The following is a 25,544-nucleotide window of genomic DNA, read 5'->3' on the forward strand; positions in this document are numbered from 1 at the left end:
CTTTATTATCATTCTAGCACCAGAGAACATTTTAATTTGATTATTTATTTTCCTACATAATTGTATTGTGAGATATGACTAGAGCTCCAGAGATCCTTATAGAGGATCTGGTCCAAACTCCCATCTTACAGTTGTGAGAAGTGTGACCTAGAGAGGTGAATTTATTTGTCTGAAGGAGCAAAGCATGTTAAATCTAGCCCTTAGTGCATGATATTTCCCTCTGCTCTACAGTCGTAAAAAGAGCACCTATTTTGTTAACTTTCGATGTCATATTTTGAAATATATTATGACTAGTTTAAGAGTAGTACATGGACATTCACTTGGTTGTCCTAGAAAATGTTAACCTTAAAAAAAATAGATATGCTAGTTATTTTACTAGCAAAAGGTGGGTTTATTTGGGAATAAAAAAAATTGTACTCCGGGACAAATAAGCTGAAGCAAAACCATAGGTAAGTCTAAGGAACAAAGGAGAGACATACTTTTTTAAGGAGAAAAAGGGTAAGTTGGGAAGGTGGTTCAGAACAAAAAGTCCATTGGGGTAAACTGGGGAGTTTGAAGTGTCGTGGCTTCTCATTGGTGGAGCTACCCGTGGGTGGCGGTGGGGTGAGACGAATGAGGAACAACGCGTCTATTTCTTGGGTGGAGTAGTGGAGTACCATCCTCATGCAGGGTCAAGTGCCTGTAAGGTCAAGTCTGTCTCTTCCTGTTGAGTCTGCAGTTAGGTATGAGTGCTAGGGCATGAGCGCTACTCCTGCTGAACCCTCTGACTCCATTTTAGTGAGGTTTCCCATCCATTACGAATTTTCACAAAAACCTAGGTGATTGCTATTATCTTTACTTCTACTACTGCTAAAGACTCATTCTGTACATCTCTAATGTGGAAATCAAACCCTGGAACAGTGTTTTCTCCCTTCCTCTAAATTAATAATTTTCACTAACATTTTGCTAAATAGCTGGAAACAAAATGCTTTGGGAAAGCTTTTCCTAGAATTGTCTGTTAAAGCCAACAAATACTCATTTCTTGAGACTTAGGAGTTTATATTTGAGATTTTGTGTTATTAAAAATATTTGATATATTGGCCATAGTCTGTTTTATTTACAACTGCATCCTCAGCATCCACTACAGTGGCATATAATAGAAACTTGACTAATTTTTGAGTTAATTTCATTGCCGTGTTTTACAATGTCCCTTCTAATTACTAACACATTTCTCAGTTTTCTGGAGATGGTGCTTTGTTTAGATTTTTTAGCCATTCTTTGGATACTTTTTTCAATCTGATTTGAAAAGAGCATTGCAGAATGTTCTTAAAATACTGCTTATTTGTGCAAATAACTAAGGATTTATAAGTACTAGGCACTTGGAGATTTAGCAGTCTTTGCTCCTTGGTACCTACAATAAGGTATCCTTTTAGGGGAAGTAGACACTGAACAAATAAGTACACAAATAAATAATACCAAATTGTGATTAAGTGCTGTGAATGAAACACACAGAATGCTTATGAGATTCCCTAGGAAGGGAACCAGTTTTCCTCATTTTGGATGTAGGGGTATTAAGAGGTCTCATTGAGGAAGTGAAATTCCAGCTGACATCTGAAGAAACCCAAGGCATGGAATAGGGGAAGAATATTCCTGGTAGAAGGACTTGCAAATGCAGACTACAAAGTGACTTAGAAGCTTTGTGAATTGAAGGAACTAAAAGAATGTCAGTCTGGATTGATAGCAAGTAGTATGTAAAGTAGCTAGAGATGAAATTGGAGAGAGAAAGACAGCAGGAGCCAGAGTATTTAGGGCTTTATCAGTCTCTGGGTTAGAAATTTAGATTAAGTTCTAAATGGAGAGGGAAGCCACTACCAGAATCTTTTTAACATTTCAAAAAATCATTTTGGTAGAGAGCCCAGATATAAACCCATGCATATATAATCAATTACTCTATGACAAAGGAGCCAAGAATATACAAGGGAGAAAGGACGGTCTCTTCAGTAAATGTTGGGAAAACTGCACAGTCACATACAAAAGAATGAAACTAGACCACTATCTAACACTGTACACAAAAACTGACTCCAGATGGATTAAAGACTTAAACATAAGACCTGGAAGCATAAAACTCCTAAAAGAAAACATGGGCAGTGACTACTGATGGGAGAAAATATTTACAAGTCTTATATCCAATAAGGGGTTAAAATCCAAAAAATATAAGGAACTCAATAGCAAAAAACAAAAACAAAACAGAAAAAACAATAAACCAGTGCAATTAAGAAACGGACACAAGATTTGTATAGAATTTTTCCAAAGAAGACATACGAGTGGCCAGTAGTACAGGGAAAGGTGCTCAGCATCATTAATCATCAGGGAAATGCAAATCAAAACCACAATGAGATATTGTCTCACACTTGTCAGAATGGCTATTTTTAAAAAGACAAGAGGGGCGCCTGGTTGGTTCAGTTGGTTAAGTGTCCGACTTCAACTCTGGTCATGAACTTGTAGTTTGTGAGTTCGAGCCCCGTGTCAGGCTCGCTGCCGACCGCTCAGAGCCTAGAGCCTGGAGCCTGCTTCCGATTCTGTGTCTCCTTCTCTGTCTGCCCCTCCCCTGCTCACGCTGTTTCTCTCTCTCTCCCTCTCAAAAATAAATAAAGATTAAAAAAATTTAAAAAATAACAAGTGTTGTTGAGGGTGTAGAGAAAACGGAACTCTTGTGAACTGTTTGTGGGAATGTAAATTGGTGTAGCCACTATGGAAAACAGTAGGGGGATCCTTAAAAAATTACAAATAGAACTACCATGTTATCTAACAATTCTGCTATTGCATATTTACCCAGTGAAAACACTTCAAAAAGATAAATGCACCCTATGTTTATTGTAGCATTATATACAATAGCCAAGACATGAAAGCAACCAAAGTTTACATCATTGGATGAATGAAAGAAAATGTGTTAACAGCCATAAAATAGAAGATACTTTTGCCATTTGTGACAGCATGGATAGATCTTGAGGGCATTATTCTAAGTAAAATAAGTCAGATAAAGATAAATACTTTATGATTTTGCTTATATGTAGAATCCCAAAAAAAAGATTAAAGTCCTAAATAGAGATAACAGGAAGTGGTTGCCAGAGGGAGAGGGTGGGAAGTGGGCAAAATGGGTGAAAGGGGTCAAAAGGTACAAACTCCCAGTTATAAAATAAGTCATGGGGATGTAATGTCCAGAATGGTGATTATCTTTAAAAATATTGTCTTGTGTATTTGAAAGTTGTTAAAAGAGTAAAAGTTATCATCACACGAAAAAAAATTGGTGACTGTGTATATTGATGGATGTTAACTAGATTTATTGTGGAGGTAATTTTGCAGTATCTAAAAAAATCATTATGTTGTACACCAGAAACTAATATAATGTTATATGTCAGTTACCTCTCAGTTTAAAAGATACAGTGAAAAAATTAAGTTGCTGCTGTTAGGAGAATGGCTGGATGTGGGGGATGAGGGAGAAGGAAGTGTTTGGTGAATCCAACAGTTTGGTTTGAATAGTTGAATAATGAGATATAGCCTTATAGTGACAGAATTGTGGATGGTTAGACAGTTGAAATCTAAGGTTGCATATGTGATAAGCATGTCTTCTTTGTATTTAGACTGCTGATAGCTCAGCAGAACTAGACTGAGGCTGACAGATTGATAATTGATTGATATATATTACTTTGATTTTTTAAGGAAGTATTTATTGAGAGTTTTCTTTGCTTGATAGTGTTCCACTGCATTGTAGCATAGGACCTCTCATTTATTATTTATCTTGATTAATGCTTATTCATTGTGTGTTTTTTCAGCATTATTACTTTTTTTCTTATGCAGCCTTGTGAGTCTTGACTCCTGCTGTTACTTGAACCCTCCCTCCCACTTTTTCTGGAATGATGCTTTATTGGTTCTTGTTAGTCTTCTCTCTTGCTGATGTCTTTCACGGTTAACTTTTTTCTTTGTCTGCAGACATTCACAAAGCCCCTTTATACAACACCAACAAAATGATTATCCTTTTACTTTCTCCTTCATGTCTGTGTCTTTTTCTTTTTCTGACTCTTCATTCTTAGCATCTGTTGCTGTCTCAGTCTCTCTGCCTCACCGTCAGGCTGTCTGTCCTTTCTGTCCCCTGGTCTCCTTAATGTCTCTTCTTGGTTTGCTTCATGCCTCTTGGTCTTTTCTCTCTCTCTATGTCTCGGTATTAATCTGTCTGCTGTCTCTAATCTCATACCACCCACTCATTCCTCATTTTTCTGAAATTTTCCTGTAAGCCTACTACTTAAAAAACAAACAAAAAACACAAAACTGTTCTTGGTGTGCCTGTGTGTGAAACAGTCATTTAAGCATTCAACTCTTCATTTCAGCTTAGGTCATCATCTCACAGTTCATGAGACTGAGCCCCACCTTGGGCTCTGTGCTGACAGTGCGGAACCTGCTTGGGATTCTCTCTCTCCCTCTCTCTTTGTGCCTCCCCTGCTCATGTATGTACACACTTTCTCTCTCAAAATAAATAAACATTAAAAAAAAGTTAAAAAACCTGTTCTCTGGGTGCATGGGTGGCTCAGTCACTTAAGCATCCAACTGTTGAGCTCAGGTCATGATCTCACGGTCCTAAGACTGAACCCTGAGTTGGGCTCTGTACTGAGCATAGAGCCTTCTTAAGATTCTCTCCACACTCTTTCATGCACGCTTACATTGCACTCTCTTTCTTTCTCTCTCTCAAAAAGACCCCAACAAAAACCCAAAAAAACCAATAAACCTTGAAAAACTAAAACTCAAACTTCTCTAGACTCACTGGTGACTAGAAATCAAACAGCCTTGAATATCTCCAGTCTCTCTTGGCTTCATATGTCCTCATCCTACGTGCCATTTTCCTAGATGAAGATTTATCCACTTTCAGGGTTCATTTTATCAGAACTTTATGACTCCTTTCTTTTTTTTTTTTTTTTTTAATTTTTTTTTCAACGTTTTTTATTTATTTTTTGAGACAGAGAGAGACAGAGCATGAATGGGGGAGGGGCAGAGAGAGAGGGAGACACAGAATCGGAAACAGGCTCCGAGCCATCAGCCCAGAGCCTGACACGGGGCTCAAACTCACGGACTGCGAGATCGTGACCTGGCTGAAGTCGGACGCTTAACCGACTGCGCCACCCAGGCGCCCCTGTGACTCCTTTCTGATTCTTCTAGGTATATTCCTTTTCTCTTCTATCAAAATTCTCATAATCCTTTAGTCATAGTTTGTTCATAGACTTCTATATTATAGCTATATCTTTATGCACATTCATTATTAGTTGGGAAAGAAAGAAAGTAAAAAATTCATCTGTTATTTACCTTAGTTTCCTAAACTGCCCACTGCCTCACATGTGGTAAGAAGTACTCAGGATGTGATTTGATCAATTTTAGTTATAGTTAGGAAGTTTATTATCAAAATCCTGTAAATACTTTCATGAAGATTTTATATGTTCCTTTTGAATACTGTGAATCACATCAAAATACTCATTGTTTCCTCCAAATTGCAAGCTGTTTGAATCTTTAAGTGATTTTTAAAAATCTACAATTACTGTACCTTTGGAACTTCAAATCATGTGGGCTCTACATAGGCAAAGAAGGACTGTGTGAGTAAATGATATATATTTTTTTACTTCTTACAGAATATTTGAGTCCATACATAATGAGATAGTTTAGACATTAGCAGTTTGCTGAATAAAGGTAAATCATTCAACCTTGTCTTTGCAGAGCAACATTCTATTTTCATATGATAAATACTGAAGTCACTTCTCCTATCCTTCCTCTTTCTTAGTTTAAAACAGTCTACCAAAGATAAGGATTACAAATATTAATTTGGACATGTGTTTTTACCAGAAATTTTATTGCGAAAGTTCTCTCTTAAAATTGAGAAAATAATACCATAATTTATAAATGGAGAATTAAATTTTATAGTGTGAGTCATACGAAATTGCTTTACTCTGTTCCCTTTACCAAAAAGAAATTAACATTTTCCAATTTGGAAGCAGCTTTGGGAGACAGCATTTTCCAATTTGGTTTTGGGTTAGGACATGATCTCACGGTTGTGAGATCAAGCCCTGCATTGGGTTTCACACTGGGAGTGGAGCCTGCTTGGGATTTGCTCTCTCCTTTTCCCTCTCACACTTGCATGCATGCCTAAATACACTCAATCTCTCAAAAAAAAAAAAAAAAAAAATGAGCACTGTAAAAATACTTAATGAGGTCCCTTTAAATAAAACACATGACAGATAGTTTTCTTTGTAAAGGTGATTCACTTTATTCACTTTATTGAGTATTTTTTATTTAGGATGGGAGGGGGAAAGGCAGGTAATATTTTCACAATGGCATACTGATTCATATCTGGATTTGGTTGAACCAAGGAATTCTCTATGAAGAGCATGGCAGCACCTTAGATGGATAAACAGATTTTTTCTATATTTCCATGCAAAGAAAATACTGTCTCTTTAGAATATATTTAATGGGTTTAATGGGAAAATGAGTGAACTGTGTATTTTGTCTTTTTAATTTTGTGACTTATAAATTACATGAATGCTTTGATTTTGTGTTAGAAATTAAAGTACTTTGCATGCTAAAATGTCTTATAATGTTAAAATTATATTGATCAGTGTATAGCTTTTCAGAACATGTGTATTTCAGCTTTATTATATTTTTTGAAAATGACTATTGAACTGTAAAGATTAAAATGAATACATTCAATGATTTTAATAAAGTAACTCACTTTGTAAAAGAATTATTTTTATTTTTTGTTTTTTACATTCAGTCCTCAGACCTTATTCATTTTATAGCTGAAATATAAAAATCACTGTGATGTCGTTTCTTTGAACACTGATGTAGCCAAATGTGTCCTGTGTGATTTCATCCTGTGATACTCTCCTTATCCTGGACATTGTTTTTGTTTTAATGATAATGTAATGCTATTTCTTGAGTTCTCAGTGAAATTATATGATCATTTACATGCTTTAGCTTTTAATCATTATATTCAAGTATAAAATTGTATAGCAAATGCACGTAAGTTTGGAAAGGTGAACACAAATTACAGTGTATGAGTTTTGTACACATTGAAGCATTGTATAAGTACTAATAGTTGAGTCTTAATTATGAGACCAAATTTGGAACATTGGATTTTAGGTCGTTGGAGCTGTAAAAAAGGTAATATACAGGAATCAGTAAGCTCCATATATACTTACAGGTTTCAGCTAGATGATATGAAGGTAGCTAAGACAACATTTAAAATAGCAACTTAAAAAAGTGCCTTGCATAAATTAAAAAAAAAACAAACAAAAAACAATTATGCTTTCAGAACTTTAAAAGTCTCCAAAAGTATATAGAATCTTACTGGAGCAAATGGAAAGGCAAAATATATTTTTGGGTAATACTCACTGTCCTAAAGTTGTCCATTCTCTCTAAGTTGCTTTGTAAAATAATGCAATCCCAATAAAAAAAGACCATCCTTTTTTGGTTTGTTTGTTTTTGGTGGAGGGCATTGTGTGGAACTAGGCAGAGGAATCTGAAGTTCAAATGGAAAAAAAATAAGCAGTAACTGGTTGGAAAACTGAAAAAAGGACAGTAAGGATGAGCTAGCTGTACCAGATTTGCAAAAATACTTTAAGTTTCAGTAATTAAAACAGTGTGTAATTGGCACACTAATAGGCAAAGAGATTAACAGAGTAAGATAAAGAAACACAAATAGATCCACATACACACAGGTATTTAGTATATGATAAAGACATCATCTTAAATCAATAAAGATCAGTAAATGGTATTGAGTCACATAACTAGAGTAAAGATAAATTTGGATTTGTACTTCAAGTATATTAGACATAATAATGTAAAAAAAAGTAAAACTACAATATTACACAGGAAAATGTGAGTTCCTATTTTTTTGTGGAATGAAGGAGACCTTTCTAACTATGACTTAAAATACAGGGGCCATAAAGTAAAAGACTTATAACTTTGACAACCATTACACATGTAATAGGATTTATATTTTCATTCCTAATAAAGGAAACAAAAATGAAAAGTATACTGTGATTTTCGTTCTTTCCTTTTAGATTGGCAAAAACTCAGATGTTTAATCATGATACTTTGCTGTAAAAGTGAATGAGTAAAGTGATACAATCTCCATGGAGTTAATCTTGCAGTGTCTACTAATATAATATCTATTTTTGCTTTCTTTTGTTGTTTTATTTACATTTGATTTATTCCCTGCCACACACAAAGGATGTAAATTGCCTTCCAAAATGTATAAAATGTAAGAAGAGTGCATTTTATTTATTGAGAAAGAGAGAGGGAGGGGCAGAAAGAAGGGACAGAGAGAATCCCAAACAAGCTCTGCATTGCTAGCACAGAACCTGATGCAGGGCTCAATCTCACCAACTGTGAGATTATGACCTGAGCTGAAATCAAGAGTGGGATGCTTAACCATCTGAGCCTCCTAGGCGCCTGAAGAAGAGTACATTGTAAATAGGTAAGAAAAATAAGAAAAGGAGTAATTAAGGTGAAGCCTATTATTTTTATATTATCATCATGACATCAAGTAATTAATGGTTCAGAGTAGGAGAAACTCAGTGATCCAAAGAGGATGAAGAAACAGTTCCTAAAATAGTAATCTATTATATGAAGGTAAGGTACTGCACAAGAGTTTATCAGTTATAATAAGCTCTTTCATAATTTCTTACCATAGCACGATATTGTGGGGAAAAAACATTGACTTTGAAATCATAGTCCCAACTCCCCCCCCCTCCCAACCCCCCCCCCCCCGCCCAGCTTTTTTGCAATATAGTAGACATACAGCATTGTTTAAGTGTAAGGTATACAATGTAGTTATTTTATGTATATGTATATGGAAAAGAGATTGTCACAGTAAAGTAAGTTATCACATCTATCATGTCACACAGAATTTTTATGTGTGTTTGTGATGAGAACTTTTCAGATTTACTCTCTTGGTAACTTTTGTACTGTTAACTATAGTCACCATGCTGTACATTACATCCTCAGAACTTAACTCATTCTTTATCTGGAAGTTTGTACAGAGTTCCAGCTTGGAATCTATGCATACTGTGGTGATGATAATACCTACCTCAAAGGATTATTGTACAGAAAAATTAGACAATGTATGTAAGGCCCCAAACATAGGCACCAGGCAAATTGTACCTTTCTTTTTTAAATTCAATTCTGTTCACAGAAAAATAGAGCTAACTAAAATTTAGGTCATGGGAATGAACAGATTTTTAGAGTAGGAAGAAATTCTATTGATGGTCCTATCCAGTGATTGTGCGTGACAAGGTCCTGGGGCACTTGTTAAAAATACAGATTCTGAGTCTGTATCCCCAGAGATTCTTTTTTTCTTTTTTAAATTTTAATTCCAGTATAGTTAACATATAGTGTTGTATTAGTTTCAAGTGTATAAAATGGTTCTTCAGTAGTTCTATACACTACTTAATGCCCATCATTATAAATGTACTTTTAATCCCCTTCATTTATTTCACTCATTCCTGACCTCATATCTGGTAACCATCAATTTTCTATAGTTTAGAATTTTTTTTGTCTTTTTTTTCTTTGTTCATTTGTTTCTTAAATTCCACGTTTGAGTGAAATCATATGGTATTTGTCTTTCTCTGACTTATTTCATTTAGCATTATACTCCCTAGAGTATAATAATCCCATTTATTATGTTATTGCAAATGTTATTGCAAATGGCAAGATTTCATTCTTTTTTATGACTGAATATTTCCTAATGTGTATATCTCCCTCACATCGTCTCTAGCCATTCATCTATTGATGGACACTTGAGCTGCTTCCATAATTTGGCTATTATAAATAATGGTGCAATAAACACAGGGGTGCATTTATCTTTTTGAATTCGTGTTTTTGTATTTTTTGGGTAAATACCCAGTAGTGGAGTTACTGGATCATATGGCATTTCTATTTTTAATTTTTTGAGGAACATCCATACTGGTTTTTCCACAGTGGTTTCACCAGTTGGCATTCCCACAAACAGTGCACAAGGGGTTCCATTCTCTGCATCTTTGTCAACCTTTCTTGTTTTTTGTTTTTTTAATTTTAGCCATTCTTACAGGTGTAAGAGATATTTCATTATGCTTTTGATTTGCATTTCCCTGATGATTAGTGATGTGGAACACCTTTTCATGTGTCTTTTGGCCATCTGTAGGTCTTCTTTGCAGAAATGTTTGTTCACGTCTTATGCTCATTTTTAATTGGATTGTGTGTTTTTTGGTGTTGAGTTGTATAAGTTCTTTTTATATTTTGGATACTAACCCTTTATCATAGAAGTCATTTGCAAATATCTTCTCCCATTCCATAGGCTTTTTAAAAATTTTGTTGTTTCCTTTGCTGTGCAAAATATTTTTATTTTGATGTAGTCCCAATAATTTATTTTTGCTTTTCTTTCCCTTGAAATAGAAAAATGTTGCTATGGCTGATGTCAGATTACTGCCTGTGCACTCTTCTAGGATTTTTATGGTTTCTTGTGTCACGTTTAGGTCTTTAATCCATTTTCAGTTTATTTTTGTGTATTATGTAAGAAAGTGGTCCAGTTTCATTCTTTTTGCTTGTAGCTGTCCATTTTTCCCAACACAGTTTGTTGGAAAGAGAGTCTTGTTCCCACTGCATATTCTTTCTCCTTTGTTGATGATGAAATTACTGTATCATTTTGGGGTTATTTCTGGGCTCTCTGTTCTGTTCCGTTCATCTTTGTGTCTATTTTTATGACAATACCATACTGTTTTGATTACTACAGCTTTGTAATATATGTTAAAAATCTAGGATTGTGACACCTCCAGTTTTATTTTTCTTTTTCAAGACTGCTTTGGGTATTCAGGGTCTTCTGTGGTTCCATACAAATTGTAGGATTGTGTGTTGTAATTCTGTGAAAAATGCTGTTGCTATTTTGGTAGAAAGTACATTAAAACTGTAGATTGCTTTGGGTAGTGTGGCTGTTTTAACAGTATTTGTTCTTCCAATCCATAACCGTGGAATACCTTTCCATTTGTTTGTGTCGTCTTCAATTTCTCTAATCATTGTGTTACAGTTTTCAATGTTCATTTATTTTTGAGAAGGAGAGAGAGAGAGAGAGAGAGACAGCATGAGCAGGGGAGGGAGCAGAGGAGGGGCAGAGAGAGAGGGAGACACAGAATCCAAAGCAGGCTCCAGGCTCTGAACCACCAGCACAGAGCCTGATGTGGGGCTTGAACTCATGAACGGTGAGATCATGACCTGAGCTGAAGTTGGACATTTAATCGACTGAGCCACCCAGGTGCCCCTCGTGTTACAGTTTTCAGAGAACAGGTCTTTCATCTCCTTGGTGAAATTTATTACTTGGTATTTTATTATTTTTGGTGCAGTTGTAAATGGGATTGTTTATTTACTTTCCCTTTTGGCTGCTTCATTATTAGTGTATACAAATGCAATGGATTTCTGTGTATTGATTTTGTATCCTGCAACTTTACTGAATTCATTAATCAGTTCTGGTAGTCTTTTGGTGAAGTCTTCAGAGTTTTCTATATATATATATATATAGTATAATTAGTGAAAAGTTTTACCTGCAATTATTGAAAGTTTTACTTCTTTCTTACCAATTTGGATGCCTTTTTTGTTGTTGTTGTTGTCTCATTGCTGTGAGTGGGACTTCCAATACTATGTTGAATAAAAGTGTTGAGAGTAGACATCCTTGTCTTGTTCTTGATCTTAGGGAAAGGGCTCTCAGTTTTTCACGATTGAGTATGACATTAGTTGTGGATTTTTCATATATGGCTTTTACTATGTTTCCTTTAAACGTCCTTTGTTGAGAGTTTTTATCATGAATGAATGGTGTGCTTTGTCACTTTTTTTTTTGTATCTATTGAAATGATCATATGGTTTTTATGCTTTCTTTTGCTAATGTGAAGTATCACATTGATTGATTGATTTGTGAATATTGAACCACCTTTGCAACCCAGAAATAAATCCCCCTTGATTCTGGTGGATGATTTTTTTAATGTATTGTTGAATTTGGTTTACTGGTGTTTTGTTGAGAAATTTTGCATCTGTGTTCATCAGGGATATTGGCCTGTAGTTCTCTTTTTTAGTGGTGTCTTTATCTGGTTTGGGTATCAAGGCAATGCTGGCCTCATAGGATGAATTTGGAAACTTTTCTTCCTCTTCTATGTTTTGTAATAGTTTGAGAAGAATAGGTATTAACTCTTTTTTAAATGTTTATTAAAATTCACCTGTGAAGTCATGTGGTCCTGAACTTTTGTTTGTGAGGAGTTTTCTGATTACCAATAAAACTTCATTGCTGGTATTGGTCTGTGCACATTTTCTATTTCTTCCTGATTCAGTTTTGGGATGTTATGTGTATCTAGGAATTTTCCATTTTTGATTAGTCTGGCCAGGTATTGTTGATCTTTTCAAAGAAGCAGCTCCTGGTTTCATTGATGTGTTCTATTGTTTTTTTAGTTTCTATTTTGTTTATTTCTTCTCTAATACTATATTTTTTTATTATATCCTTTTATATCCTATTATATTCTTTCTTCCTTTACTATATCCTTTCTTCTACTGGTTTTGGGCTTTATTTGTTCCTCTTTTTGTAGCTTCATTAGGTGTAAGGTTAGATTGTTTATTTTAGATTCTTCTTGCTTCTTGAGGTAGGCCTGTATTGCTGAACCTCTTTTATTGTTTACCATTGTGCTTTCATTTTCATTTGTCTCCATGTATTTTTTACATTTCCTCTGATTTTTTTTTTTTTCCTAGAGAGAGTGAGAAGGCACATACACACATGAGAGGGAGGGGCAGAGCAAGAGAGAGAGAATCCTAAGCAGGCTCCACTCCCAGCGTGGAGCCCAATGCAGGGTTCGATCTCATGACCATGAGATCATTACCTAAGCTGAAACCAAGAGTCAGATACTTAACTGACTAAGCCACCCAGGCGTCCTTTCATTTCCTTTTTGATTTCTCAGTTGACCCATGAATTGTTTAGTAGCATGTTATTTAACCTCCATGTATTGTGTTTTTTCCAGACTTTTTCTTGTGGTTGATTTTTTAGTTTCATAGTGTTGTGGTCAGAAAAGATACATGGAATGACTTTGATCTTTTTGAATTTGTTGAGACTTACTCTGTACCCTCACATACGATCTATTCTGGAGAATGTTCTGTGTGCACTTGAATGTGTATTGTGCTGCAGGGACCTTTGCCTGTGTTATCCTCTGAAGCTTTCATTGGTGAGTGGAGCCTGTAGTCAGACCAGGCCCACTGCTAGAGTCTAGTTTGAACTGGTGTGTGTGGTTGTCTTCCCCTCTCCTTGTGCAGGAGTCACTTTGACGTGGTCCTGGCCCCTTACCAAGCTGCTTGCATACTCTCAGGTTTGTGCACTGCCTTGGCTGGCTCTGTCCAAAGGTCTGTTGGAGGAGGCAAGTCTGCAGGAGAAAACAGGGGCAGGCTTCTTAGTATTAGCCAGGTCTGGACAGGTCTGTTGTGGGATGGGACCTGGAATGAGGCATAGTTGGAGGGGGCTTGTATGGAAGAGAACACAGGAGTATGGTACTCTGTTAACAAGTTAGTTGGAGCTTGTTGGGGCTGAGGTTTCTCCCCCCAAGTGTCCATGTGTCTAGTCTGGGGGTGGGAGGGGTGGGGGAGGGAAATGGTGCCTTCCAACTCCTTTCTTCCTGGAAAAGTCTTCCAAGGATCCCTGTCCCTCCAACACACGCTCTGAGATTAGTAAACACCTCTCTGTCCCATATACTTGAGGCATTTTTCAGACTGCTGCTTCTATGCCGTATCTCCACAGGGCTGTTGTTGGTGCTCTTTATGCATGGGGACTCAGTTTCCTCTGCCCTCTCTGCTCTCCTAGAGCTGAGCCTGCTGATTTTAAAGCTCCAGGTGTTAAGCCCCACTGATGGTAAGAACTTGTGAGATTAAGCCCCACTGGTTTTCAAAAGCCAAATGTTATGGAGACTGGTCTTCCCTATATGGGATCCCTATGCTTAGGGTGCTTGGCCTGAAGGTCTGTTTCTTATCCCTCTCTGAGCCTGTGATGTTGGTGTCCTTCCCTTATGCAGACAGTCCCATGGTCCATTTAACTCCTGATCACTTCCCTCCCTTCCTTCCTTCCTTCCTTCCTTCCTTCCTTCCTTCCTTCCTTCCTTCCTTCCGTGTGGCCTTATCTCTACATTTAGCTGTGGAGAGTCTGTTCTGCCAGTCTTGGGTCATTTTCTTGGTTATTTACACTGATATGGGTGTTAGTTAGTTGTGTTCATGGGGTGACATGTGGTTAGGATCTTCCAACTCCACCATCTTCCCTGGAAGTCTTATCTATTCTTGTTTTAATCCAGCAGTTCCACCAGCAATATCCTTCCTTAACAGATGAATGGTTAAATAAGCTATAATATATTTACACACTGGAATACTATTCAGCTGTATGAAAAAAAGAAGGAGGAGGATTTCTAACAATAAATGGAAAGATTCTCTAGGCTTTTAGAGGAAAATAAAGCAAGGACAGAACTGAATTACTTACCTTTTCTGAAATAGAGAAAGAAAAGTAATACTGTGTTTTTATTTGCAAAAAGAAATTTTAGAAGGATAATAATAAACCAGTTAAAGTGACTTATTGGGAATATGTGGAGTGGGAAATAGGGTACTACAAGAAGGGTTTCTAGATTTCCGTGTGTATACTTACTTATTTTGTTTTTGCTTTTGAGTCATATGAATGGATTACTTATGTACAACTTAAAGTTATTAAAAGTCGACTGAACAAGAAAAAAATTGAAAATTTATGTGAAAGACTTGTAAACTAAAAATACCATGTAAGTGTTGGTTACTTATTTGAATTTCAGTTGTGATATAGAATCTGGAACATAAAATATGGTTATGTGTCAAGGTTAAAATTTTTAATCCCCCATGTCTTTCTACCTTCCATCCATTTACCTTTTCTGAACAATTTAGTCCTAAAGCTATTAGGTAGGGCTGAACACTGATGTCAGTTGGTCGAGACATGGTGGTCCAGAGTAGAGTATTAGAACCCAAGTAAGTTAAGGAGGACATCTCCATAGCTGCTGCCTAATACAGAGTGTCAGTGCCCAAGTGGGATGTTGAGGGCATCCATCTTGGCTGGCTGAGCCTGAGGAAAAGAAAATGTCCATGCAGGTGAGGGAGTGAGAAATGAAAGACTGTTTTCATATAAGGGAGTTGATAAAATAAACACATTTGAAGGCTAATGAAAGGCATGTTGTTCTGATTGTTAGAAAAGGGAGTTATAAATGAGAAAACTAGAAGAACCTTGTAGTCTTGGAGTGGAATTGGATTTATTGGTGCAAATTTATGTTTTAATATATATGTACACGCATGTATATATTCAAATGCAATAAATGTAAATGTAAACTTGTTTATGGATATGTTAGATACATATGTGTACTCCTCAGCCCTGTCAGAGCAGTGAGAGCAGAAGCACAATGAGACCCCAACATGTGGGCTCATACCTAGTATCTAGACCTTAATGTCTTAATTCCCTTCTCCATTAGAATGAACCAGGGCTCTTTAGGGAAATGACTGGTCCTTAGACTGGAGCAGGGAAAGAAAAAGAAAAGCCTGGAACTTGTGCCAAAAGCTTAAACAATGATGGGAACATGTCAAAGGGACATAGAAACCAGCATGAAGGGCCTGTCACTGGCTAAATAGGGAAAACTCTAGCATAAAAACAAATAATGATAGTAGCAGATTACAACCCATTGGATAAAATAGAAAACCATGAGTTTATACTGATATAAATAAGTTGAAAGTTTGATGAGAAACAGCATTTTTATGGCATAAAAATAAAATAGCATACGAATTTCATCCCCCCCCCACCCCTTATCAAAATATTATTAATTACAAAGGAGAAAAAAGTTTGTTTACAGTGAGGTTGCTTGGTAGGTGCCGCCTTAATCAAGTGATCATCAGTATTAAGAATATTATTAATGGGCACTGAAATCATATGCTACATGAAAAGTGGCTGTATTATGATTATGTAAGGGAATGTCCTTGTTTGTAGAAAATACACATTGAAGTATTGATGCTTTAGTTCATAGCATCTCAGGTAGCTTACTCCCATTTGGTTCAGGAAAAATAATTCTTTGAACTAAGTTTGCAACTTGTTTGTGATTATGTGAAAATGTTAAAAAAAAAAGTTAATAAAAATTATAATCCATTTATAAGAAGCCAGGTTTTTTTTCAGTGGTGTTTATAACTTATTTTTTATGCATAAGTAGAGCATGATTTTTTTATGGGTTAAAAATAAAGTATGGCATCATTCTTTTTGGAATGAAAGTGAGATAAGAAAACTGAATCCTTTTGCTCTGTGGTTGTGCTCATAGAAGGCCTATGTCTGTCTACCTGAGGGTTGCAGACTGTGCCCTCTCCCCTCATTAGACCATCTTCCCGTGAAGTTGTTGCTATGTGGATTCAGAAAAGCCATGACTTCAGAATGGGAGGGAGAAAAGACTCTGGACAGCTGAGGAGTTGGTAGGAGAGAGGGGTGTGTGTGTGTGGGGGGGGGGTGGGTGTGTGGGTGGGTGTGCGTGTGCGTGTAGTAAGAAATTTTATGTATACTTTTATGCTTCAGTCCTGAAACTGATGGATGTTTGTCCCTTTCCTCCCTATAGCAGATTGCTTCATGATTCAGAGATTGGATATACTAAGGTCCCTCAGCCTGGAATATCTTTCTAGCCCTCCCACTCTTCCTCTTTCACCTTAACTCCTGTGCTTTTTTGTAGTCCTGGGTTAAATGTCATTTTTTGGTTTCCCTAGACTAGGTTAAGTCCTCTCTTGGACAGTTCACTTAAGTATCATTGATCCTTAACCTGTATTTTAGTGTGGGGATAATTATAATAATTCCTAGAGTTGTTGTGAGGAATCAAAGAATAACTGTATGTAACATGGAATAGTGCCTAGGCACATAGTAAGTACAATGAGTTAGCTATTGCTAACATAAAAGAACATATTTGAAATATTATATTTCATTATACATAGTTGTCTAATTATTTGTTAAATGCCTCTTTCTCTCATTAGATTGTTAGTTCCATGAGGAAAAGGACTGTTTCACTCAACTGTTTCTTAGTTTTTGGTATACAGTGTATTCAAATTGAGTTTTATTGACAAATAATTGACATATATCATTCCATAAGTTTAAGATATACAGCCTGATGGTTTGCTTTACATATACCATGAAATGGTTACCGGCATACATTCAGCTAACATTTATCTTCTCATATAGACAGAATAAAAAGAAAAGAAAGAAAAAAAAGGAAGAAAAAATTCTATTTATGCTGAGAACTATTAGAATTTACTCTTTAAAAAATTGTTTTTAATATTTTTTTTTGAGAGAGAGAGAGGGAGAGAGGAAAGAGAGGGGGAGAAAGAGAGAGAGAGAGAGAGAGAGAGAGAGAGCGAGCTAGTGGGGAAGGGGCAGACAGAGAGAGGGAGACACAGAATCTGAAGCAGGCTCCAGACTCTGAGCGATCAGCACAGAGCCTGATGCGGGGCTCGAACTCACAACTAGTGAGATCATGACCTGAGTCGAAGTTGGACACTCAACCAACTGAGCCAACCAGGTGCCCCTAGAATTTACTGTTAACAACTTTCCTATAATATTACGAAGCAGTGTTATCTATTATTGTGTTGTGCATTATTACATCCCTAGTACTTATTATCTTATTACTGGAAATTGGTACCTTTTGACCACCTTCCTCTAAATCTGCCTCCCCATACCCTCTACTTCTGGTGACTACAAGTCTGAACAGTATTTGCTTTTCTTTGTCTGACATTTCACTTAGCCTAATGCTTTCAGGGTCCATCTATGTTGTCACAAATCGTAGGATTTCCTAATTTTTTGTGGCTGAATAATATAGTTTGTGTACCTATAGTGCACAATATAGTGTGTACATGTGTACATTACAAATGTACATTACACATGTACATTACATGTGTACAAAATAATATAGTTTGTGTACAACAAAGAAGTTGTGTTACAACTTCTTTATCCATTCATCTGTCAATAGAAACTTAGGTTCTTTCCATGTCTTAACTATTGTAAATAATGCTGCTATGAACATGGGTGCAGATATATTTTTGAGTTAGTTTTCATTTCATTTGGATATGTATTCCCAGAAGTGGAATTGTTGGATTGTAATATAGTTCTATTTTTAATATTTTGAGGATCCTCCATGCTGTTTTTCAAAGTGGCTGCACCAGTTTGTAGTCTTAGCAAGAGTATACAAAGGTTCCCTTTTCTCCAGATCCATGCTAGTGTTTGTTATCTCTCGACTAATTGATGATGACCATTCTAATAGACATGAGGTGATACCTTATTGTGGTTTTAATTTATATTTCCCTAATCACTAGTAATATTGAGTATCTTTCATGTAAAACCACCTGGTTTTGCCTTTAAGCATATTATGTAGTTACTAGTTCTTATAACTTTGGTGAAGTTACTTAAACTCTCTGGGCTTCATGTTTCTTATGCATTAAACTGGGCTATAATATCTACCACCCTGAGTATTAAAGAAAATAGTTTTAAAGACCTAGCATTTCGATGGTGATCATTAAATAGAAGGTTGTTAAGATGTGGCCAAGAATATCAGTACCAAAAATATCAATATTTTAGTAAGTGTTTAAATGAAATAATATACATGGAAATATCTACTGAAGTTCCTGACTCCAAAGTAGGTATTCAGTTATTTTAGCTTCTTACTTTAACTTTTTTCTAATATCATTTACAGCTACAAACCAGTAAGCACATGCTAGTTCTAGATGCTGTATAGAGCACTTTATGTATTTTATATATAAGTACATATGGAGACACACACACACACACACACACCTTAAGTGTCACAAATACCCTACCCATTAGATAGGGTTTTTCTTTCCATTAAATAGATAAATTTAGCGAGGTCGGGTAACTCGCTGAGCCAGGATTTAAATTCATATCTTTTTAGTTTTAAAGCCCTTATTCATTTTAGTTTATCATGCTGTCTCTCTACATTTTTGGTTAGAGGTGATTTTGGAATTACCAGGTGTTCTCTTTTACAATGCCCTTGGTGGTGATGGCATCTATAAAACAGTTGATCTTCAAAAACTGTGGTTTCAGTCAGATTACTTCCTCTGAAAACCTACGTGAGGTCTGTTACATGGAAGAATGTACATACTGGTAACTGTGATAAAGCACCAAAATATTTTTAGGAGTATCAAAGTCCTTGGTAGATTGCACCTTTGGTAGTTGTGAGCATTGAAAGCTCTAGAATCTGGGAGTGGGAGAAAAGCAAGAGAATGAAGAAAAAGGAATAGAAATACATTATGCTTTCATACTATGCCACTGTACAACCTTCTTGTCCTAAACTTAGCTGTTATTAAAAGTTTAACTGTTCAGAGAGGGAAGCAAACCAAGAGACTTAAATATAGAGAACAAACTGAGGGTTGCTGGAGGGGAGTTGGGTGGGGGGGCATTGGTTAAATGGGTGATGGGCATTAAGGAGGGCCCTTGTTGGGGTGAGCACTGGGTGTTACATGTAGGTGATGAATTGCTAAATTCTATTCCTGAAATTATTATTACACTATGTGTAAACTATCATGGATTTAAATTTTTTAAAAGGCAAAAAACAAAACAAAACAAAACATTTAACTGTTCAACACATGAATACATTCTCATTTCAAAATAATAAACATGTATGTTTAATATATGTAAACACATACACATACATTTAGTAAAATATAAAAGCTTTGTATTTCTCGTCTTATCCCTACATATCTGCATAGAAATTTTCTTCCTTAAAAATATGTTATTTATGTTAACTTGTAATGGGTATATTGTATATTTAAGTGAATTAATATTTTAAAATTTCTCAGCTTTAATGTCTTATATGGGAAAATATTGATGGATCTAACTCACAGAAACAAAAGGCCTGAAGGGAGTTTGAGATCAAATACCTTGAAAACTGCTGCTATCTCTTAAGTCACTTGTAAAGAATATTGTTTTAGACCATAATAATATAGAAAAACTCCCTTGATTTAACAATGTTTATGAGAAAAGCACAACACAAACTCCACAAATATTATTACAATTATGAGACAAAGAATAGAGAACAGTACTGGAGAAAATGTAGTAAAATCAATATATTAAGGCTGTATTTTGAATTATTTCATACTTGTTTTTTCTAAAGGCTTTTATACTGTAAATTAAACTTGTATGTGGTGAAAAATTTGTTAAAACATGAATGGGAATAATATCTCTATTTCAGAAACTCTGTAGTGATGCTCAAGTAAAAGTCTTTGGGAAATGCTGCCAGTTGAAACCTGGAGGAGACAGTTCTTCCTCACTGGATAGTTCTGTGACTTCATCTTCTGATGTAAAGGACCAATGTCCTAAGTACCAAGTAAGATCATTGATGTCATTTATTTATTCATTAATTTACAAATATTTTTGAGTGTCCGTGATGTGTTATGCACCATCCTAGCGATTGCCGTACAATAGGAACTAGTCCTTACCCTCCTGGAGCTTACATTGTAGCTGTGGAGACAGATAATTAAAGACGTATGTTTATGCATTTTGATAAATCTTAGGAAAAGTACAGAAAACTATGGTCATAGGTAGCCAGGAGTATTTTCTCCCTTTTATTTACCAGTCAGATTTTTTGGGTTATGAGAATAATTTATTTTAGATATCTTTAATTTATTGAAATAATGAAGATTAATATGATATAATACAATTTGGCTGTAGAATGAAATTAAGTATGATTGGAACTATACACATGCAGAAATGGACATTTTTGTTTTTCAAAAGTAATGTGATTCTTCTTTTAAAATACAAACTTAAACAAAATAGTATCTAATAGTAACTTCTCTTTAAATTTGTTATATTTCACATAAGATAACTGTTTGGTTTCATACCAAGTAAATGTCATCTATGTGAATTTATTCATGTCATCCAAGCTTGCATGAATGCATCACAAGTATTTTATATTTAGCGGTACCAAAATGGAATCCTGGGCTTTTAAATTATTTGTAATTAGGTAGTCGTGTTTGGAAGGAAAGTGACCCTTATATGATGTCAATATGACAGTATCTATGAAAGAGCTCTGAAGTTATTAAAATCCAGATATTAAGAGGTAGTACATAATTTCCCCTGTCCACCTTTATTCCTCCAGCTTAAGCATGATACATTAATAAGTTCCTAATTGTGCTATATGCTATGTGATATCATCATACTTATACCAATTTGGATGTTTACTACTTTGATGAATTGTGTAAGCTTGCCTTTCTTCCTAATATTTTGGAGTTGAAAATTAGCACATGGATACAGATTATAGGAACCCTGAAGCATTGAGTGATTGGACTCTTATATTGCATCAATATCTCTAGAGATTTTCTTTAAAAAATTTTATTTTTAAAGTTTATTTATTTATTTTGAGAAGGACAGAGACAATGTGATTGGGGGAGGGGCAGAGAGAGGGAGAGAGAGAATCCTAAGCAGGCTCTGTGCTACTAGTGCAGAGCCTGATGTGGGGCTTGAATTCACGAAACTGTGAGATCATGACCTGAGCCGAAACCAAGAGTTGGATGCTTAACTGACTGAGCCACCTAGGTGTCCCAAGATTTTCTTTTTTAAGGTACAGATTCCTAGGCTTTGTGCCCAGATACTCTGATAGTAGGCTGACTATGGTCCTGGAACTCTGTTTTTTTAGTAAGAGACATTGAATTATTGTAGCATATAGTTCACTACCCTTGATAAAATGTGATTTCAGGTAACTAGAACATTATCTTTGATTAACACAGATTATTACAGATTAATAACTTCCAACAATGAGTATGTTAAAAAAATTGCCTTTTTAATAAGGGCATTATAAAAAAAGTATTAAAGTAATAGCACTTTTAAAATTATAACCTTTATTATAGATTATGTCATATATAAATATGCCAGTGACATTTATGCTGAGTATTCGATATGTATTAGAGCAGGCAAAGAGAACCTTTACTAGCAAACTATATGGTCTGATAAAATTTAAACACCAATTTATTTTTACTGCGTTTTGGTTTCTGAGGTTTCTTTTCTAGTTTAGTATTAAAATCTATAACTTCTTTGATACTTAAATTCATAATAATTTTAGTCAAAATAAGAATGGAGTTAGCCACGTTATAGTGAAAATGAGCTTGTAAGAGAAGGCTCTCACTTCTGTCATTAACCAGAAGCAGTGTAGTTTGCCAAGTAGGGTTGGCATTAATTTTTTTTTTTTTAGATACGGGTGGAACAGTAGCTGGGGAGGGGAAGTAGGAAGGAGAGAGAGAATCTTAAGCAGCGTGGAGCCCAACGTGGGGCTCCATCTCACAACTGTGAGATTATGACCTGAGCAGAAATTAGGAGTCAGATGCTATGGACTGAGCCACGCAGGCACCTCTTGCATTGATCTTTTTTTTTTAGGAGAAAAAAAAAAAGACCCTCCCATTTGATCATTAAAAAATTATTTGTCTCTGTTTCTAAAATGTTACTTTTAGTACCCAAACCTTTGTGTTTTGAAATAAAAGTTTTTTCTTAACCAAATCCCTAGATGAGTTCTTTTATTAAATAGGTATATCAAAAGTGTTTTTTTCTTTAAACATTAGCTTTTTGTCTTTATTAAAACAAAATTAAGGCTAACACCTAAGAGAAAAAATATGTAAGTGAATATATATTTAAAACTAATATGAAATAATTATGATGAAATGGCATCTATTTGAATTATGATGAAATAGACATCTATTTGAAGATGTCTCTTTTAAGAAAGGTTGACAAATGTAAATACATAGATTTCTTTAATCCAAAATGGGCAGTAAATAAGCAAAAGAGTAGAAGAATCACATAAAAATAAAAATAGTGTACAGATATATTTCGTATCCTCCACGTGTAAAATGAGGGTCCTTGTTACTTTATTGTTAATATCAGAAGAGTCTTTTAAGTATTTTCTTAAAACTCCTAATTCTTGATTTTTTATGATAGAATGGTTTAATGAAATTTGTGAATAATTATTATCTTAGATAGTTACTTAGGTCCTCTTTCTTATCAGTTTTATTATATAACTACAAGTTAGGAATTACATTTTTCCTAGGGATTATTTTCTTCACTGGATGACAGGTCTGAAGGTAGGCCATCTAGGTATGATATTTAGGGTTCAAGATGGCTTTAGAGATCATGGTATCCTTATCTTTCTACTTACCCAGAGTTAATGTGTTAAATTGTTAAATTGTTGCTCTGTGTTCCTAATATGGTATCTCCATTTCCAGTGACTTTCATTTATATCTCATGCATATAAATGTATAAATTGTGAAAGCTGCAACTCCAGCCATTAGTTTAACCCTCGAAATGTAGAAACCAACTCTAAATTTGTCTTTTTTTTAATTAAAAAAAATCTTTTATTTATTTTTGAGAGAGAGAAAGAGAGAGTGAGTGTAAGTGGGGAAGGAACAGAGAGAGAGAGGGAGACAAAGAATATGAAACAGGCTCTAGATTCCAAGCTGTCAGCACAGAGCCTGACGTAGGGCTTGAACCCATGAACCGAGAGATTATAACCTGAGCTGAAGTTGGATGCCCAACTAACTGAGCCACCCAGGCGCCCCTGAATTTGTCTTTAAGGGAGGATGTGAAATGCAGTTGTTTTTTCTTTTTTTTTTTCAGTTGGGCACATTGCTGCCCTGAAACACATTAGACTTCAAAAAATAAGGAATAAGATATTTCAGGGGGTAATTAGTAATATTTACCACAGTATCTAATTAGTGATGAAATGGATGATAATTAAAGATAGAATGAAGGAAAGGAATAACTTTTAATTGGAGTTCTTTGAGAATGAGATATTCTCATGTTTTAAATAAGTCCTTTTAAAAAAATACAAAGTAGAGGTAAATTACCGTGTTTGTGAATATCTCTTTTGTACAGCAGGAGTGGTGAAAACTGTTCTGCATGTTCAGTGAATTCTGTTTCTTATTGTCTGTCCTGGAGAAACATTGCATATGCACAAGATGTGGTTAAGAATGTTCATTTAAGGGGCACCTGGGTGGCTCACTTGAGTTGGCTAAGTGTCTGACTCTTGATCTCAGCTCAGGTCACGATCTCATGGTTTGTGGGATCAAGCTCCATGTCAGTCTCTGTGCTGACCGTGTGGAGCCTGCTTGGGATTCTCTGTCTCTCCCTCTCTGCCCCTCCCCCTGCCTGCCTCCCTCCCTCTCCCTCTCCGTCTCTCTCTCTCTCTCTCTCTCTCTTTCTCTCTCTCTCTCTCTGTCTCTTTCTCAAAAATAACTAAACTTAAAAAAAAAAAAAAAGAATGTTCATTTAAGCAATATTGTAATAGCAAAAACCTGGAAGTAACCTAAAGAGCCCATCAGTAAGGGGAACTGTGGTATTTTCATACAGTAGAATACTATGCAGCTGTTCAAAAGGAATCTTTGTATAACCGTATGGTTAGATGTGTAAGACACTGTGAAATGGAGAAAATCAAGCTATAGAACAGTGTATACAGTGTAGAATCACTTAAAAAAATCATTATGTAGCGGCGCCTGGATGGCTCAGTCGGTTAAGCATCCAGCTTCAGCTCAGGTCATGATCTCTGGGTTTGTGAGTTTGAGCCCTGCGTCGGGCTCTGTGCTGACAGCTCAGAGCCTGGAGCCTGCTTCAGATTCTGTGTCTCCCCATCTCTCGGCCCCTCCCATGCTCATGCTCTGCCTCGCTCTGCGTCTCAATAATAAATAAACGTTAAAAAAAAAAAACCCATTATGTGGAATAACTATAGCAAAGCAATTGTCAATAAAATTCAATATTGGAAATAGTCATAAGGTTTGACATTCTGCAATTTGATTAATGTTATGGTTATTTTTTTAGGGTTCCCGGTGCTCTTCTGATGCCAATATGCTTGGAGAGATGATGTTTGGCTCGGTAGCAATGAGCTACAAAGGATCTACCTTAAAAATTCATCAGATCCGGTGAGGGCTTTTCTGATTTTTCATTATCCATGTTAGAATATGTAATTTTTAAACATGAGAGAATTTCATATAGTCTTCATGCAGATTGAGCATGTCAGATACTCAGTTTATGATATTTTGTGGGGTTCATGCTACTTCATGACTGTTGTAACTATATAGTGAAATGTCTGTCACTTACATATTTTGATTTATAATAAATTGAGGAGTTCCTTGTCTTAGTTTTGATCTCTTTCTTTCTTTCTTTTTCTTCATAGTTCCCCTCCACAGCTTATGCTTAGCAAAGTTTTTACTGCACGGACTGGCAGCAGTATCTGTGGAAGTCTCAATACGTAAGTGATTATGAATGCAGGGAGAATTAATTATTTAGGATGTGCAAAGTAGGGAAACTAACAGAGTATTCTCGGGGTTCTTCTACTCCTTAAGTTTGAAAGTTCACAGAAGCCAGCCTTTTTTCTTCCAGCTTTATTGAGATATAATTGACATGTAACACTATATAAATTTAATGTGTACAGCACATTGGTTTGATACTTTCATATATTGGAAAATGATTA

At 35.6% G+C, this 25,544-nt stretch overlaps 1 protein-coding gene across 3 annotated transcripts in view; it reads left to right on the forward strand.

Moving 5' to 3' along the window:
* The window catches only part of FNIP1 (folliculin interacting protein 1), a 153,853-nt gene that overhangs the window by 66,614 nt on the left and 61,695 nt on the right, over positions 1-25,544 (forward strand). For 2 of the 3 annotated variants that reach the window (XM_019422097.2, XM_019422098.2), the window contains exons 3-5: positions 20,289-20,423; positions 24,893-24,993; positions 25,248-25,322. In XM_019422097.2, the coding sequence (XP_019277642.1) occupies positions 20,289-20,423; positions 24,893-24,993; positions 25,248-25,322 (311 nt within the window). The remainder of the gene's footprint in view (positions 1-20,288; positions 20,424-24,892; positions 24,994-25,247; positions 25,323-25,544) is intronic. The other variant, XM_019422099.2, reaches the window with a different exon arrangement.

This window comes from Panthera pardus, unplaced genomic scaffold (genome assembly GCF_024362965.1).
Source record: "Panthera pardus isolate Hobbes unplaced genomic scaffold, ASM2436296v1 HiC_scaffold_2, whole genome shotgun sequence".
Lineage (NCBI taxonomy): Eukaryota > Metazoa > Chordata > Mammalia > Carnivora > Felidae > Panthera > Panthera pardus.